The 19,689-nt window shown below is 45.7% G+C and overlaps 1 protein-coding gene across 1 annotated transcript in view; it reads left to right on the top strand.

Annotated features, from left to right (window-relative positions):
- Positions 1–1,677: 1,677 nt before the first annotated feature.
- PRLH (prolactin releasing hormone) overlaps positions 1,678–19,689 on the top strand; it is a 39,498-nt gene continuing 21,486 nt past the window's right edge. The window contains exons 1-2 of the mRNA XM_030189990.1: positions 1,678–1,718; positions 4,160–4,336. Of these exons, the coding sequence (XP_030045850.1) occupies positions 4,180–4,336 (157 nt within the window). The 5' untranslated portion in view covers positions 1,678–1,718; positions 4,160–4,179. The remainder of the gene's footprint in view (positions 1,719–4,159; positions 4,337–19,689) is intronic.

Below are 19,689 nucleotides of genomic sequence, written 5' to 3'. Positions count from 1 at the left end.
TGTAACTGAAGCTCGAGGAGCTGGTGGGTCAGATGACACAGAATAGGTAAGGCATGGGGGATCGTGCCATACTTGTGCCCCAACTGCCACGGCGGGGCACAGGTCTAAGTCGTAAGACATATGGAATTGTTTAAGTGGAGCTTGGGTGATGGTTATTTTACACTGTTCTATGTTAAACTATTTTATCTATTAAACAAAGCTGTGGCTTATGTTTTTACCACACCTACTGTGAATTGTGTTATTGGGGAATGGGGCAAATGGGTTGAGAGAGGGGGTTGTGGGAGGGGGTGGACTGAGTGGTGGAGTCCCAGCTCCAAGTGTTATGGAAAGAGCCACTAGTCTGGTAGTGAACACAGTGATCAATTTTGCCTCTTTAGATAAATTATGTCGGTAGTCCATACTGGCCAACCCACAGAAGACAGATGAGTGCTCTAATAAGATTCTCCTCAGATACCCTTACTCAGTCAACTCTTTCAGATGAAATCTGGGATCACTGAGTGTTCTGAGACATCTCAACACCTATCAGAATGTTCCTAAAAAAAGATCACTTACAGAGCCACAACTTTATAGGTTAGAGACAAAACCATCTTAGCAAGGTCAAATCAGGATGATCCTGCTCTTTTTTGTATATAGTCTACATTTTGTTGAAATCCATTATCCCGTCGGCTTTCCACTAGTGATCCCTTTACTAGATCTTTCAGTCTCTACATCCCTTCTACTTCACATCTCAAAAGAGATCAAAATTTACAAAGCCTCTTTAACACTATGGGGGGAATTCTATAATGGCACAAAAAAACCACATAGTGGTATTCTATAAACCATGCCTAAAGTTAGGCGTGGTTTATACAATAGTGATTAAGCCCAGGGATTGTGCCTATATTTAGGTGCGGCCATCTGTACCAATGAAAACGTGTGGAAAATGCCCATGCCTATATTCAGGTACAGAGTCCCCTTACTCTATAATTATGTGTGTAACTAAAAGTCATATCCCTGATCTACCCCGATCCGCCCATGGCCCTCACATTTCTGGCCCCCCTTTTCCAACTCATGCGCAAAATTTAGGCACGGATCCTGTTCCTAAATATGCACACATACATGTTAATTAAATCTAATTAGTGTCAATAATTGCTTGTTAGATATCTAATTTATTGGTTCTAATTAGCTTATTATTCAATTACAATAGGCAAATTCAAATTTGCAGGCACATTTTTAGTGCTTTTCATAGAATTAGGGGGTATGTGTGTGTATGTGTTGGGAAAGCATCACAACATGCCTGTGGTTTGAAAGTCAGTGTTGGGATCTGGAAGATGGATGTGCGATCAATGGCTGAAGTGATGGCACTGACGCAGGAGCCACCTCCAAACTCCCTTCTGTTCTCCATTAGGATGCTCATTGCTCAGCCCGCTCAGGGCTCATCCAGGGGCTCCTGCATTGGGCTTGTCAGCTCAGGGACTGACAAAGTGCGCAAGGACGTGTCGTCAAGCCAAAACAACCCCTTCACCCCACTGACAAGTGGCTTCTTAATGGAACATGAATAGCATGAAAGCTGCTTCTAGCCCGAAATGCACGCGGCTGACGTCCACCATCAATCTAGCGGTAGGGGCAGATCGTCGGGAGCCTGTATAAAAGTGTAGGAGGCTGGTCCCCGGGCTCCAGAAGTTGCGCTCCTGCGGCTGCCTTGCGCACCTACAGCCCAACCTTCAGCCGGGGGGGAGGAGGTGAGTTCCCGCGCGCGCTTCCATCGCTCAGCTTAACCATTCGCTCTCGCTTCCTTTCCATTCATCTGAAAAAGGGCTGCACGGTTTTTGTTCTGTAGCTCAACAACTCAGATGTGATTTTAAGTCCATACTCTCTCACATTGGATAGAGAGTTATATCCCCCTTCTTTTCAAAATGCTGGCTTTTTCTGGCAGCAGCCTCCTAAGAGCAGATGCCTTCAAACTCTTCAGCTGTTGTAGTCCTATGTGATCATTAATTTATTACTTAGGGGAAATCATACCTGAGAGGCTTCTCGGGGCATTAGAGCTGAGATCTCTGCACTCTCCATAGACATTGTCTTATCTCAAGTGTTTTCTACCTGCTCCGTCTGCTACATATGAAAATGTGTAGGGTGGAGCGATAGTTCTACAACACAAGTTGATCAAGGTACAGCTCTGATATTTTAATACCTAGTCTTTATCCTTCTTTACGGGTTTTACTACTGGCCCATTTTCAGCGCATAAATTATACGTCCGGTCAGGGAAACGTTGTTCTGAAACCGTAGTTTTGTTCTGATGGTGTAGTTAAAATGTCTTGTAGAACTACAAGTTGTCAATCAGCCGAAAATTCTGTTAACGTGAAATGAAATATTTCAGTCCTGTGGGAAGATTTTTTTTTTAAATGAGAAAAACGGGAAAAGATAAACTTCTGAAAATATGGGCTGGATTAGAGCAGACTTGTTTTTTCTTCGGTTATAAATGTTGGTGTATACATTACTGTCCCTACAAGGAAGTTTACGTCAAATTGGTAGAAAGGATTCTAAGAAAATATACCAATGTAGGGATTTTATCATTTTTAGGACATGGATCACAAATTAGTGTTTCCTTTTTTTTTTTTTTGTCTGTTTCAATACTAGTAGGATACATTGAATACAGTTTAGACAGGTAATTTGATTATTTCTTTCTTCAAGTGTCAACACAAGAATCTAAGGTTGCCTTTTACTAAGCGGCAGTAAGCACTACAGTGGTGTGAAAAGTCTTGCCATCACCTGTACAATAATAATGATTTCTGACCAACTTTCTGCCCAAATGTAAGGTGCCATTTTATTCAGAATTCAAGTTTGCATCAGTTGTATGGTTTTTCTGATATTTTTTGGCGCCTGTAATGGTTTTTATCCTGCCCATTTGTGTTCCATTAGGAACTTCTAAATTTGATGCGTTTTCGGATCAAAATGAACCAGTGGCGTTGAGAGTTTTCTGACCAATGAATATGCTTTAGTTCTTAGCCAAGTATTAAAGTTGATAAATTGTTTCAAACGGTCCTTCTCAGGGCCACAGAATTAAAAAAAAAAATAATTCATAAAAAAGTAAAATAAATTTAACTGTGCTACTCTAACACTTGAACTTGTGATATATGTAATACACTTAGCATCATACTACACATGGCTCAAAAATAGGATAGATGGGGCTAAACAAAAATTTTCAATGCTAAGTACATGCAAAATTGAATTTACTACTTACTGATGAACTTAATATATGAATTTGGTTTCATTAACTCAGACAGTAGCAGAAAGAGAAATAAACAAAAACATTATTTTCTGAACAGGTGATGCAGGACTTTTTCACACCACTGTACCATGTGCATCCCGTGTGCCACAATGCACTACTGCGAGACACACTCAGGTGCCCTGCGGTAGTTCAGGCATCTGCACACTCTTTCATAGTGGGGGGGGGGGGGTTGGGGTGGAGAGTAGGTGTGCCCAGTGCTAATCGGTTAGTGCAGTTACGTTGTTGCATGCCAACTGATTAGCGCATGGTTAGCGCGTGAGCCCTTTCTGAACACTAAAAAGGTGTTGATAAGGGCTCACGTGCTAATGGCCGCACGCTAATTGGGAAATTAGCTCCTGGCCATTAATAGAAAAAATGAAAATGTGTCCGTTTTACAGCCACATTAAAAGCGGCCTTAGTGCATGGGGAAACCCAGGTGCTAATCAGAGGGCATGGCCCCTTTTAGTGCAGCTTAGTAAAAGAGCTCCTAAGCACACTTTTAAAAACATAGCTAGAAAATCTAGCTCTCAACAGTCCAAAGGTACATTGAATTTAACTTATTATGCATGCGTTTTGTCCTGAATTAATATTGTGCATTATATGTTAATCAGAGACTCCTGTAAGAAATAGTTATATGCTACATTTGCATTTAATCTTTAAAAGTAGGGGAACGGCAAAAGTGAAACTTATCTTTTCCCTTTTGCTTTCACCAACAACATGCAATACGAATTTCAGGTGACAGCAGTGCGAGAGGGAATGTTGCCTAGATTAGGAGCAGTAGACTAACCATTTGACTTGTGGTTTGTAAGTGATGACTATCTAAACATGGCTAATGTTACTTTAATCTTGGAATGTTTGGGGGCAAATTGGACTAGCCTGGAGCTGACACACTCTTTCTTACGTGTACTGTCCCAGTCTTCTGCAGTTGTTCCGTTATGTTGCATTCCGTGCCTTGGACGACCATGTATCAATGCTCACTGCAGTCCAAACAGCTAAAACCAGGGACTGTCTACATCCTGCTATTGCTGCTGGCATCCCTCACCTTCTCTTCTGTGCAGAGCAGACCACTTAACCGCCAGATTGACAACAGAAGTAAGCAAATGCTTAACAACATTAACAATTGTTTATTGAGCTGTGGTTTGGGTGCATATGGTTTACCTGTTAACCTTTTTTCTAAAGGGAGGGAAGCTTATGATGTGCGTGTATGTGTGTATGTGCCTATCTATGCCAAATTTTCTGTAATGTCAAGGGGTCCAAGGAAGATATCCATTTCATTTGGATTCATGAATATGCACACACATATGTGCCCATCCCAGAGAAGATGCTCCATTAGTTCTATGTTGAGCTATTTGTTCATGATGCATATATCTTAGTCCAGATGTATATGGCATTTAATAAATTGTAATGTGGCAAAATAATTCCAGCTGCCCCTGGTGACTGTTTTGAACACTCACTATGTACAATGGGTTGCACATGGCATTCTTCTTCTCTGGTTAAAAGGCTATGAAATTACTGATGCACACTACAGTGCATGCAACACTTTATTGTTATCCAGTATAAAGTCATGTACAAAGTAGCTTACTTCTTTTCAGAACTGACATGTTAAAAAGCTTTGATTTTATAAGAACATAAGAATTGCCATAGTGGGTCTGACAGTGGCCTATCCAGGTTATTCCAAGATCCCAGAGAATAGATGCATTCCTCGTTAGAATAAGTGATAGCTTTCCCAAGCCTACATGGCTAACAATGGATTTTTCCTCCAGAAACTTATTTAAACCAGTTTTCAATCCAGCTATGCCAAGTGCCTTGACCACATCCTCTGGCAACAAATTCCATAGTTGACTTGTATGTTGAATGTACAAATTGTTTCTGTCACGTTGGCATTTTCATGTAGTGGCCTCTAGTCTTAGCACTGTTTGAAAGAGTAAACAACCATTCCCAATTACATCTGTTCCACCCAAGATTTTATCATGTCTTATCTCAGCATCCCTTCTCCAAACTGAAGATTCTTAACCTGCTTAGAGCTGCTTCATAATCATAAGGGAGCTATTCCATCCCCTTTATCAATTTGGTTACCCTTCTTTGTACCTCTGAAGCACACTGAGCTGAGGATTTCAATATATTGTCTGCAATGAGTCAAGCGTTATTTTTCCTGGGTGGTGACTATTAATACCGCAGCGGGTAAAAGGACAGTCTCACTTTCCTGCAGGAAATGGCCGTGCAGCAAGTAAAGCACTTGCCATGTGGTCATTTCAGAGGGGAGCCTTTACCGTCATCCATTGTGGTGGCAGTGAGGGCTCCTGCTCTAACCTGCGGTAACTGGACATGGCACTGTCCAATTACCACTGGGTACACTCCAGCACTACAAAAATAAATATATGATGGCGTGCTAGGGGTGGGAAGTACCACTGGGCTCCTGTGGTAGTCCATCGGTTCTTCCTGTTTAACGACCGGTAAGCCCGTGTTGGGCTTACCGCCTCTTAGTAAAAGGGGCCCTTAGTGTCTGGTTTCTCCTCTCGTCTTATTATTATTATTATTATTATTATTATATTATGTTACTACGTTACTATCCTGCTTATAATCGAACGAGAAAAATGCCCAAGTTCCAACCTAAATCGGGAGATGGACGTTTATCTCACAAAAACGAATAACGCGGTATAATCGAAAGCCGAACTTGGACGTTTTCAACTGCACTCCATCGCGGAAGCGTACAAAGTTGATGGGGGCATGTTGGAAGCGTGGTGAAGGTGGGACTGGGGCATGGTTATCACCCGAACAGAGATGGGCGCCTTTCGCCGATAATGGAAAAAAAGTATGCGTTTGTAGCTAGAATTTAGGGCACTTTTCCTGGACCCTGTTTTTTCACGAATAAGGCCCCAAAAAGTGCCCTAAATGACCAGATTGCCACCAGAGGGAATTGGGGATGACCTCCCCTGACTCCCCCAGTGGTCACTAACCCCCTCCCACCACAAAAAAAATGATGTTTCACAACTTTTTATTTTCACCCTCAAATGTCATACCCACCTCCCTGGCAACAGTATGCAGGTCCCTGGAGCAGTTGTTAGGGGGTGTAGTGGACTTCAGGCAGGTGGACCCAGGCCCATCCCCCCCACCTGTTACAATTGTGCTGCTTAATGCTTAGTCATCCAACCCCCCCAAACCCACTGTACCCACATGTAGGTGCCCCCTTTCACCCCTTAGGGCTATAGTAATGGTGTAGACTTGTGGGCAGTGGGTTTTGAGGGGGATTTGGGGGGCTCAACACACAAGGGAAGGGTGCTATGCACCTGGGAGCTCTTTTACCTTTTTTTTTGTTTTTGTAAAAGTGCCCCATAGGGTGCCCGGTTGGTGTCCTGGCATGTGAGGGGCACCAGTGCACTACGAATCCTGGCCCCTCCCACGAACAAATGTCTTGGATATATTCGTTTTTGAGCTGGGCGCTTTCATTTTCCATTATCGCTGAAAAACAAAAATGCCCAGCTCACAAATTGTCGAATAAAACATGGACGTCTATTTTTTTTGAAAATACGGTTTGGTCCGCCCCTTCACGGACCCGTTCTCGGAGATAAACGCCCATGGAGGAATAATTTAAGAATCTTAAATTTTCCAAAATGTCCATTGTTACCCGCAGCCGATATGCTCAAGAAATATTTTAGAGAAATACTGGAGATCCCAGAGGAGGGTTTTCCGCCCATAACGAGGGCCCAGTATTTATCAGGAATAAAGGGTTCCAAAGGATTAACTCAAGATAATCCTAATCTTAATCTAACAGATTTTTTGAAAAACTCTCTTGATATTGTAAGTGAAAGAACAACGTTACTTGTCACATTTGCCTTGGAACCAGACAAAAACAATATATTTTGACTATATTTCCGTCACTTAAATGACCTTTTTCTTGGGGGCAAGATTCAAATTTTTCCAGACATTGCAAGAAATACGCAAAAAAGGAGAAAAGAATTTCTTTTGTATAAATCCAGGATTTTGAATTTAGGTGGTCTCTTTGTGTTAAAATTTCCTTGCAGATGTTGTATATCTTTAGAATCTCTTAATTATGTATTCTATACCCCCAAAAAGTTGTTGGAATTCATTGAACTTAAAGAAAAAGGGAATAGACCCCTGGAAACAATCTCATAAGTAATATGCTGTAAAGTCGGCTGTTGGCTACTGTTGTCTCTAACTGCTCTGTAATTTGATTACTTTTTTTTTTCTTCTGTTGATTATCCTAGTATCTTGATTCAAGTTTTGCTTTTGATATAGGGGACTAAATTAATAGTATATTTCAATAATATATTTACTATATGTAAAATATGTTATCTATATAATCCTTTATTTTTTTCTGGATTTCCAGACATTTATGTTTTAAATATGTAAATGTAAAAAATTAATAAATATGAAATAAAAAAAAAAAACGCCCATGGAGATAGACGTTTTCGTTCGATTATGCCCCTCCATGTCTTCTCTTATTCTGTTTTCCCCTTACTTTTTTCTCCCAATGCAGTTTGACTTTTCTTTTGGGGTAGGATGCTTTATAACCCACCCCCCATACCTGCCCCCTCCCCCATTCTTTACTTTTCTGCTACTTCTTCCTGACCTAACCTGACCTGCCTTCCCCCTACTAACTCCTCCACCCATTGGTCCCCTTTTGTTTTATCTTGGTCAGTGCCCCTTCCCACAGGCTAGGCTCATCCATCCCTTATACATCCTAAGCAGATTCCTCACACATTTCAAAATTTTTATCCCCAGCTTTCTTAGCAAGGATTATATTCGTACTCCCCCTTCCCAGAGCCCCAGACACCATTCATATCTAGAACTCAGACTGAAATACAATAGCAGTTACACATCCAGAAAGGCCCTATGAGCTGCCCCACCACCTGCATGACAAACCTTGGAAGCTCAGAAATCAGTTGCTCCACAGCCCCTAGGGCCACATTTGCATGTGGTACTTCCTGCCCTCAGACTGAAAATCCCAAAGATCACATACTGAGCAGGAAATCAGTGAATCCAAAGGCATGCATTCATATCAGCCCACTGTGTGCCAGCCCACCTGCTAAAGTTCAAGTGGTCACAGAGTAAGTGGTTGGCTTGGGGAGCTGAGTGAGCACTGACTCTGGTGCCTTCTACAAAAATGGAAACTGGCACCTCATTTGGTGGTAACAGCTTTGGCACAATGCCCCCTCCTTTATTAGTCGTGACTCCAGCACAACATCCCCCTTACTCTCTCTCTCTCTATCTCCTTTTACCAAACATCCCCTTCTTTTTCTTCTATTCTCTGCCCTACACCATTATCCCCCCATTCTCCTCTTTTCCTGGCCCACATGATATGGAAGGATATAGCACAACCCTCTCATTTATGGTGTCCTGCACAGCCACACAGGCCACACACCCTAAAAGCTAGTCTGTAGCAGAACTCTGCTGGGAGTGAGAATGGAAAGTCATGGCTTGTAGCTGAGCCAAGAAGAAAACCAAACCAAGAACCAGGCTCTTACCCAGTGGTGTGCTGGAGCCAGCTCGCACCGGCTCGCAAGAGCCGGTAGTTAAAAGTTTGGCATCTTACGAGCCAGTTGTTGAGGGAGTGTGAGCCGGTTTGCCTTTCCTCCCCCCACCCTGCGAACTGCAGGGTCACAGACTCCCAGCACTGGCTCACCTGCCCACCCTCAGCTCCCCGATAGCCCTCCTTTCCTTCCTGCTGCTGCCCTGCTTTTAAATATTTTATTTTACCTCAAGTCACAGTGCTGGTACTGAAAGCAGCAGGCTCGGTTCACCTCCAGCCTTCCCTTCCCTCTCAGTGTCCCGCCCTTGCAGAAACAGGAAATACATCAGAAGAGGGCGGGACACTGAGAGGGAAGGGAAGGCTGGAGGCAAGCCAAGCCTGCTGCTTTCAGTGCCAGCGCCGCGATTCAAGGTAAAATAAAATATTTAAAAGTAGGGCGGCAGCAGGAAGAAAAGGAGGGCTATCGGGGAGCTGATGGCGGGCAGGTGAGCTGGCCCTGGGGTTTGGAACTGGAACTCGTCTCAGGGGCTGAAAAGGGGGACAGGTGGAGGCTGGGGCGAGTCACTGCGTATGGATTGGATGGGAGGGGAGGATAGGCGGCAAAGGAGAATCGCTGGACATGGAGTGGAGGGGAAAGAGGAGAAATCTCTGGACACGGATGGTTAGGGGAGGGCAGAGAAGAATCGCTGGACATGGATGGGAGGGAAGGACAGGGGAGAGAGGAGAATTGCTGGACATGGATGGATGGAGGGGAGGGCAGAAATGCTGAACATGGATGGAGGAGAGAGAAGACAGGAAGGATATGCACATGGATAGAGGGGAGGGGAGAGAGGAGAAATGCAGGACATGGATGGAGGGGAGGGAATTGAAGAGAGGAGGAATGTTGGAGGGGAGGAAAGACAGAGGAAGGAGATGCACACGGATGGAGGGGAAGGCAGAGAGGAGAAATGCTGGACATGGATGGAAGAGAGGGAAGACAGAGGAGGAGATGCACATGGATTTAGGGGAGAGAGGAGAAATTCTGGACATGGATGGAGGGAAGGAAGAGAGGGGAAGTGAGATGAACATGGATGGAGCGGAGGAGAGAGGAGAAATGCTGGACATAGATCAAGGAGGGGGGAGTTTCACTGATCTGTACAACATATTATAAAGGGTAAAGTGTCATGGATTTGATATGCTACCTTTCTGTGGTATAACCAAAGCAGTTTACATATATTATATGCAAGTACTTTGTCCCTAGTGAGCTAACAATTTAAGTTTTTTGTACTTGGGGCTTGCCCAGGGTCAAAAGGAGCAGCAGTGGGAACAGAACCTGATTCTCCAGGTTCTCAGCCCACTGCAGTAACCATTAGGCTACTCCTCCATCCCACTACACATTTAAGATGAAAGAACCATTATAGAAATATTGAAAAAATAATTTCGAAAAAAAGTTTTGATTGTATTGATTGATAGTCTTCACACCAGTATCAGGCTTATTTTCGAAAGAGAAGGAAGCCCATCTTTCGACACAAATTGCAAGATGGGCGTCTTTCTTACAGGGTCGCCCAAATCAGCATAATTGAAAGCTGATTTGGGGCATCCCCAACTACCTTCCATCCGGGGATGACCAAAGTTCCTGGGGGCTTGTCAGAGGTGTAGCGAAGGCAGGACTTGGGCGTGCCTAACACATGGGCGTCCTCAACCCATAATGGAAAAAAAAGAGCGTCCCTGATGAACAATTGGACGACTTTACCTGTCCTTTTTTTCTTACGACCAAGCCACAAAAAGGTGCCCGAACTGACCAGATGACCACCGGAGGGAATCGAGGATGACCTCCCCTTACTCTTCCAGTGCTCACTAACCCCCTCCCATCCTCAAATATCATACCCAGCTCCCAGACAGCAGTATGCAGCAGTGGTGTAGCCAGAAGGCAATTTTTGGGTGGGCCAACAGGTTGGATGGGTGGGCACTAGAGTTGCCAACTTTTTTGAAAAAGAAAAAAACAGCAAACCTGATGCACCCATGCTCTGTCCCTACCCCACTCCCCATAACTTCAATGAGGGTTGCAGTGCAGGCTTCAGTGGCTGCAGGCCAATTGAGAGCTAAGGGAAGTACAATAGACTGCACTATTCAGCCCCACTGAGCCATGGTCCTTCAACACATATATGGTATTGAAGCCAAACACATTCTGCATCCAGAGAACCTCCTGGCCGTCCACCAACAATGGATACAGAGCACAGCAAGGACAATTCTCCATAAAACTCATCATATAAAGAAATTTTGTTTTCTAGTGTAATCTCAATTACAGACATATTATAAATTAACTTAAAAAAAATCTATAAAACAAAAGTCACTCAGAACCTAGAGCAAATCTACCATGCCAACACTAACTTCCAAAAACAAAGGTCCTACCTATGAAAAAGAAGTGCCTTAAATATTATAGTAGGGCCCTAAAATACAAATACATTTATCAGGAAAGCTGAACAAGCCAAATTACTACAGAATGCTACATGGAAACTTCATGCTAACAGAATACCTCAGTCACACACACAAGACACAAATGCCAAATACAGAATAAGTGAACACAAACTCTAGAAATATAAATTAAACGGAAACCCCAAGAAACTAGACCTTGCATGTAGTACACCACCAGAGAAACAAGAAAGAAAGGCACTTGCTCCTGTGCAAAATATAAAGATGGCACATGCCAGGGATGGTGTTAGGGGATGCAACTAGGGCAATTGTGCTTGGTTCCTTGGCCAGAGAAAGCCTGCATGCTGGAAGCTGAAGGAGCAGCCTGGTAATGGACTTTGGGGTCCTTTCCTAGATTTCTGTCCTGGACCCCAGCCATGTTTACCATCAACTTTGGCAAGATGTACATTCCAAATCCAACATATTATATTCACAACATTGAAAATAAAATATTTTTTTATACCTTTTTGTTGTCTGGTCATTTTTTCTCAAATAATATTGGTCCCAGTCTCTGGTTTCTGCTTCCCTCTGTCTTCTCTTAACTCACTTGCCAGGGTCTCCTATTTGACATTTCTTCTTTCTTCATGTCCATCATCCATCTCCCATCTCTGTTTTCCTATATTTCCTTGTTCAGTATCTCCACTGTGTTCATATCCCCTCATCCATCATCATTCCTCTGTGCACCTATGCACCCCATGCCCAGCATATCCCTTCTGCATTCCTATTCTCTCCCTTGTCTGGTATCTCCCCCCCCCCCCCGTGTCCATATACCCCCCTCTCCAGTGTCCAGCATTTTATCTCTATTCTATATCCCCCCCTTGGTCAGGCATTACCCCTCTGTGCCCATGTGCCATCCCCATACAGCATCTCACATTTGTGTCCCTGTCCCCATGCTCCCACCTAATGCCCATCATCTCCCTTCTGTATCTGTATACTTCCCTAGATCCCCTTTCTCCCTCCTCCACACCAATGTGTCCCTCTCCTCGCTGATCCCACCCCCAACCAGCTTCTCTTCCTCTCTTTCCTTCCCCTTATGCATCTGGCTCTTTCTCCCTGCATCTCTCTCCCTTCCCTCTGCATATCCAGCACCTCTCCTTCAGCCCCCCCCCCCCCCACACACACACACGTCCAGCATCTCTTCCTTTCATCCAGCCCCCCTACATGTTCAGCACCTCTTTCCCTTTCATCCAACTCCCATACATGTCCAGCACCTCTCCCCTTCACTTCAACCCTCTGCATATCCAGCACTTCTCCCCTTTCCCTCCACCCCCCTGCATATCCAGCACCTCTCCCCTTCCTTCCACTCCCCTATATATCCAAAACCTCTCCCCTTCCTTCCAACCTCCCCTCTGCAAATCCCAAAACTTCTCTCCCTTCCCTCCAACCTCCCCTCTGCAAATTCCAAAACCTATCCCCTTCCCTCCAACCTCCCCTCTGCAAATCCCAAAACCTCTCCCCTTCCCTCCAACCTCCCCTCTGCAAATCAAAAACCTCTTCCCTTCCCTCCAACCTCCCTTCTGCAAATCCCAAAACCTCTCTCCCTTCCCTCCAACCTCCCCTCTGCAAATCCCAAAATCTCTCTCCCTTCCCTCCAACCCTTGCAAGTCCAGCACCCTTCTGTTCCCTCCCCTCCCTGCCTCCCCTTACTGGGCCAGCACACAGCACCCCACTGACTTCCTCACCCTCTCCCACCCCTGCCGCAGTGCTTCATTTAATGTTGTTGTCGGCGCTGCTGTTACAGTTTCCCACCCCCGCGGCGGCGCTTTACACTTTACCTGACGGCAACGCTACAGATGCAGTGCTGACGTCCGACGTCCTGCTCCGGGGCCTTCCGCGTCCCGCCTCCGTAACAGGAAGTTACATCAGCGTGGAAGGCCCCGGAGCAGGACGTCGGACGTCAGCGCTGCATCTGTAGCGTTGCCGTCAGGTAAAGTGTAAAGCGCCGCCGCGGGGGGTGGGAAACTAACAGCAGCGCCGACAACATTAAATGAAGCACTGCGGCAGGGGTGGGAGACGGTCACGGCAAGGATCTGCTTCTGGGCGGGCCTGAGGCTAAACTGGGTGGGCCTGGGCCCATCCAGGCCCACCCGTACCTACGCCCCTGGTATGCAGGTCCCTGGAGCAGGTTTAGTGAGTGCAGTGCACTTCAGGCGGGGGGACCAGGCCCATCCCCCCTACATGTTACACTTGTGGTGGTAAATGTGAGCCCTTCAAAACCTACCAGAAACCCACTGTACCCATATCTAGGTGCCCCCCTTCACCCATAAGGGCTATGGTAGTGGTGTACAGTTGTGGGTAGTGGGTTTTGGGAGGGGGGTTGGGGGGCTCAGCACACAAGGTAAGGGAGCTATGTACCTGGAAGCTTTTTCTGAAGTCCACTGCAGTGCCCCCTAGGGTGCCTGGTTGGTGTCCTGGCATGTCAGGGGGACCAGTGCACTATGAATGCTGGCTTCTCCCATGACCAAAGGGCTTGCATTTGGTCATTTCTGAGATGGGCGTCCTTAGTTTCCATTATCGCCAAAAATCAGAAATGACCAAGTCTATGGAATACCATCTCTAGGGATTTATTTATTTATTGCATTTGTATCCCACATTTTCCCACCTATTTGCAGGCTCAATGTGGCTTACAAAAAACCTGTTATGGCATCGCCATTCCAGGAGACAATACAGTTGGTGTTACAACAAGATCATGGATGATGATAAATGTCAAGATTTGGGTGTCCCTGACCGTATTATCGAAACAAAAGATGGACGCCCATCTTGTTTCGATAATACGGGTTTCCCTGCCCCTTTGCCGGGACGTCCTGCAAGGACGTCCTCAGGAAAACATGGGCGTCCCTTTCGATTATGCCTGACTTAGGAGTCAAATTTTAGGAACTCAGCATGTTTTGAATTTTGAGTTCAAAATGACTTAGGGGTCCTTTTATTAAGCTGGGCTAAGAAATAGGCTTAGTGCATCCTTATGCAGGCTTTTCTTGCACTCTAAGGCCATTTCTTGCACGGCTGCCAAAAAGGGTTTTTTCCTATTTGTTTTATTTCTGGCAGTTTGCTAAAGTTAGCAGTAGTGCATAGCTATTTAAAAATATCCCCCACAGCAGCACTTACTACCTCCTATTTAGGAGGCACTAAGGGCTCCCGTGTTATGGATGCACTAAGCAGTTACAGTGGCAGTGGTGTCAGCATGCAAGCTGGTTAGTGCATCTACGCCCACTCTTCGTCCCTGTTACATCCCTTCCAAAAAAAGTTTAAATTGCTGCATGCTTAGTGCATGCAGATGGCAAGACTAATTTGGAATGCTTTGGCATTCCAGCATTAGGCCATTTTTGCTGTTTTAGGAACACAATACCTAGGGGGTTGGGCTCAGGCCCACCCACCTTTCCCAAGGCCCACTCAGAATCTGGGCTGAAATTCTTCCCTCACCGCAGGATGGCCAGCATTGATTCATGTTCGGGATTGCTGCAGCTTCGGCTTCCTTCTCTTTCCCCCGCCGCCACTGCAGTGCACTGTTTGCAGCTTACACTTTCGGGACGCCCAGCAGCAGCGATTCACAGAGGTACTCCGGATCCTTCTCTCTGCCGCGTCTGGCCTTCCCTAAACAGGAAGTTACATCAGATAGGGCCAGACATGGCAAAAGGAAGGATCTGGAGTACCTCTGTGAATGACTGCTAGGTGTCCCGAAAGTGTAAGCTGCAAGTAGTACGCTACAGTGGCGGCAGGTGAAGGAGAAGGATGCTGAAGCTGCAGCGATCCCGGAGATGCGGCAGGGAAGCCAATGTGGGATGCTCAATTGTGGGTGGATGGGTGACTGGACTCGGGGAAGGGAGAGGTATACTGAACATGTTGTGGAAGGAGGGGGCTGCATGGAAGAAAGAGATGTGATGGACTTGTTGGGGGGTTGCAGGGAAGGAAGAAGTGTGCTGGGTTTGCTGTGGGAGGAAGAGGCTCAGGGAAGGAAGATGTTTGCTGGACTTGTTGTGGGAGTTGGTGGTGGGGGGGTGGGCTGCAGGGAAGAGAGTTGTTCTGGACTTGTTGGGGGGCTGCAGGGGAGAGGTGTGCTGGGCTTGTTGTGGGAGAAGGGGGCAGCAAAGAAGGGAGAGGTTTTCTGGATCTGCTGTGGGAGTTGATGGGCTGCAGGGAAGGCAGAGGTGTGCTGTACTTGTGTGGGAGGAGGGGCCTGCAGGGAAAGGAGAGGTGTGCTGGACTTCTAGGAGGAGAAGGGCTGCAGGGAAGGGGCAGAGGTGATGGCCTACAGGAGGAGGAAGGGAAGGGAAAGGAAAGGAAAGAAATGCCAGACCAAAGGATGAACGGAGTGGGGCTCAAATACTGAACCAACAGCAGAAAGGAGGGGGGTGGATGGGCAGGCAGACATGCAAGCCAGATGCTGGAATGATTGGGGGGGGGGGTGAGAGGGAGAGAAGCAGGATGGGGTGGGTTTGGAGAGGAGAGAGACACATTGGCATGGGGGAGGAAGAGAAGGGAGAAGCTGGACAGGGAAAAGGAGATGCCAAACAGAGAGGAAGATAGAGACAGAGATGGAAAAAGATGGATAGTGGACATGGAGAGAGAAGAAATATCTAATGGACAGGATACCTTGGTCAGCGAGTTAAGAGAAGACAGAGAAGCAGAAACCAGAGCTTGGGACCAACATTTGAAAAATAAAATGACCAGACAGCAAAAGGTAGAAAAATAATTTTATTTTTTAATTTTGTGATTAGAATATGTCAGATTTGAAAGGGGCATCCTGCCAGAACTGGTGCTAGACATGGCTGGGGACTAGGGCAGAAATTTGGGAGGGGACCCCAAAGCTTACTACCAAGCTGCATCTTCTTCAGCTTCTAGCAGGCTTGGGGCTCTCTCTGGCCAGGGGGTCAAGGCCAGTTGCTCTAGTTTTACCCCCTAACACCATCCCTGACATGTGCTATCTTTATATTTTGACCAGAATAGGAAGAAATGCATCTTTCTATTTCTCTGGTGTTGTACTACATGCAAGGTCTGTCTTCTTGGGGTTTCGATTTAATTTATATTTATGGTTACTTATTCTGTATTTGGCATTTGTGTTCTGTGTGTGACCGAGGTATTCTGTTAGCATTAATTTTCTATGTAGTATTTTGTAGTGATTTGTTTTGTTTAGTTTTCTTGATAGATGTATTGATATTTTAGGGCCCCACTGAAATATTTAGGGCCCTAAGGTATCATAGGTAGGATCCTTGTTTTGGATGTTAGTGTTGGTATGGTAGATTTGCTCTAGGTTCTGAGTGACTTTTAGTTTGATAGATTTTTGTATTACTTTAAAATATGCCTGTTATTGAGATAATACTAGAAACAAACATTTTTATATGGTGAGTTTTATGGGGAAATGTCCTAGATCTGCTCTGCATCCACTGTTGGGGAAGGGCCAGGGGGTTATATGGATGCAGATTATTTGGGGGAAACACATGTGTGTTGGGGGACTGTGGCTCAATGGGGGATGAAGAGCACAGTCTCTTGTTCTTTTCCTAACATCAAAATGGTCTGCAGCCACTAAAGCCTGCACTGGTACCCTTATTGGAATTATTGGATGTGGGGCAGGGGTGGGGACAGGGCACGGGTGCATGAGGTGGCAGTTTTTTCTCTAGTACCCACCCATCCAACCTGTTGGCCCATCCAAAAATTACCTTCTGGCTACGCCACTGCCTAACACAGCTTAGTAAAAGGGCATCTTAAAACATTAAGAACTATAAGGCACATAGAAGAAATAGCCATCAATATTTCAAAGATCTAGTTTGATACCAGTTTAGCAAAATAAATCTCAACTGTTTTCTAAATGCAATGCATTGACTCACCCTGTGGTGACATATAAGCACATAATCAACTTTCTGATAAATATAAGTGCCAAGTACCATTTGTGTGGTGGCTGGGAGATTAACAGGCTTATTTTCAAAAGAGAAGGGCGCCCATCTTTTGACACAAATTGGGAGATGGGCGTCCTTCTCCCAGGGTCGCCCAAATCGGCATAATCGAAAGACGATTTTGGGCGTCCTCAACTGCTTTCCGTCGCAGGGACAACCAAAGTTCATGGAGGCGTGTTGGAAGCATAACGAAGGCGGGAATGGGGCATGCATAACACATGGGCGTCCTCGACCAATAATGGAAAAAAGAAGGGCTTCCCTGACAAACACGTGGGTGACTTTACTTGGTCCATTTTTTCTTGCAACCGAGCCTCAAAAAGGTGCCTGAACTGACCAGATGACCACTGGAGGAAATCGGAGATGACCTCCCCTTACTCCCCCAGTGGTCACTAACCCCCCTCCCACCCTAAAAAAAACTTTTTAAATATTTTATGCCAGCCTCTATGCCAGCCTCAAATGTCATACCCAGCTCCCTGACAGCAGTATGCTGGTCCCTGGAGCAGTTTTAGTGGGTGCAGTGCAATTGAGGCAAGCGGACCTAGGCCCACCCCCCCCTACATGTTACACTTGTGGTGGTAAATGCGAGCCCTTCAAAACCCACCAGAAACTCACTGTACCCACATGTAGGTGCCCCCTTTCATCCCTTAGGGTATGGTAGTGGTGTACAGTTGTGGGGAGTGCGGTTTGGGGGGGTTGTGGGCTCAGCACTGAAGGTAAGGAAGCTATGCACCTGGGAGCAATTTCTGAAGTCCACTGCAGTGCCCCCTAGGGTGCCTGGTTGGTGTCCTGGCATGTCAAGGGGACCAGTGCACTATCCACCTTATAATCGAAAGAGAAAAACGCCTAGATTTCGACCCAAATCGGGAGATAGACGTTTATCTCACAAAAACGAATAAATCGGTATAACCGAAAGCCAATTTTGGACGTTTTCAACTGCACTCCGTCGTGGATGCGGCCAAAGTTGATGGGGGCGTGTCAGAGGTGTGGCGAAGATGGAACTGGGGCGTGGTTATCGGCCGAGGAGATATTTACGCGTTAGGGCGATAATCGAAAAAAATAAAGGCGTTTTTAGCGAACATTTAGGACACTTTTGTTGGACCCTTTTTTCACACGAACAGGTCCCAAAAAAGTGCTCTAAATGACCAGATGACCATCGGAGGGAATCGGGGATGACCTCCCCTGACTCCCCCAGTGGTCACTAACCCCCTCCTACCACAAAAAAATGATGTTTCACAACTTTTTATTTTCACCATCAAATGTCATACCCACCTCCCTGGCAGCAGTATGCAGGTCCCTGGAGCAGTTGTTAGGGGGTGCAGTGGACTTCAGGCAGGTGGACCCAGGCCCATCCCCCCCTACCTGTTAAATTGTGCTGCTTAATGCTTATTAGTCGTCCAACCCCCCCAAACCCACTGTACCCACATATAGGTGCCCCCCTTCACCCCTTAGGGCTATAATAATGGTGTAGACTTGTGGGCAGTGGGTTTTGAGGGGGATTTGGGGGGCTCAACACACAAGGGAAGGGTGCTATGCACCTGGGAGCTCTTTTACCTTTTTTTTTGTTTTTGTAAAAGTGCCCCCTAGGGTGCCCGGTTGGTGTCCTGGCATGTGAGGGGGGACAGTGCACTACAAATCCTGGCCCCTCCCACGAACAAATGCCTTGGATTTATTCGTTTTTGAGCTGGGCGCTTTCATTTTCCATTATCGCTGAAAAACAAAAACGCCCAGCTCACAAATTGTCGAATAAAACATGGACGTCTATTTTTTGCGAAAATACGGTTCGGTCCGCCCCTTCACGGACCCGTTCTTGGAGATAAACACCCATGGAGATAGATGTTTTCGTTCGATTATGCCCCTCCATGAATACTGGCTCCTCCCATGACCAAATGGCTTGGATTTGGTCATTTCTGAGATGGGCGTTCTCGGTTTCCATTATCGTCGAAAACCGGGGACGACCATCTCTAAGGTCGACCTAAATGTTGAGATTTGGGTGTTCCCGACCATATTATCGAAACGAAAGATGGACACCCATATTGTTTCGATAATATAGGTTTCCACGCCCCTTCGCCAGGACGTCCTGCGAGGACGTCCTCAGGAAAACTTGGGAGCCCCTTTCAATTATGCCCCTCCACACCTTCTTACCCTGAAGTAAAGATTAACTTTTAACCTTATAATTAATACACATCTCTTAATTTTTATTTTTGTTTTACAAACTTAAGTCTGGCATGAAAGTACTCTCATTGGCATGAGCAACTGTAGGTGTTGCCAGATGTGTAGTCTAGTTGTCAAGTAGCAAAATACACACGTTGATTATAAAATATACTGATCTACATGCATAGTGATAATCTACATATGGACATTTATACTTGCTCTTGAGCAGGCATAATATCTGAGCCTTCAATGTAGGTGTTGTTGCTGCTGGATCTGTGCTAGTATTTTATAAAAAGACTAATAAAAAAGGCCCGTTTCTGACACAAATGAAACGGGCGCTAGCAAGGTTTTCCTCGGAGTGTGTATGTTTGGGAGAGTGTATGTGAGAGTGACTGTGTGAGAGACAGAGTGAAAGTGTGAGTGTGTGTGTATGAGAGAGAGAGTGAGTCTGGGTGTGAGGGTGT

This window comes from Microcaecilia unicolor, chromosome 1 (assembly GCF_901765095.1).
Source record: "Microcaecilia unicolor chromosome 1, aMicUni1.1, whole genome shotgun sequence".
Taxonomy (NCBI): domain Eukaryota; kingdom Metazoa; phylum Chordata; class Amphibia; order Gymnophiona; family Siphonopidae; genus Microcaecilia; species Microcaecilia unicolor.
The sequence above is the reverse complement of the archived record's forward strand: the minus strand, read 5'-3'. Positions and strand labels throughout refer to the sequence as shown.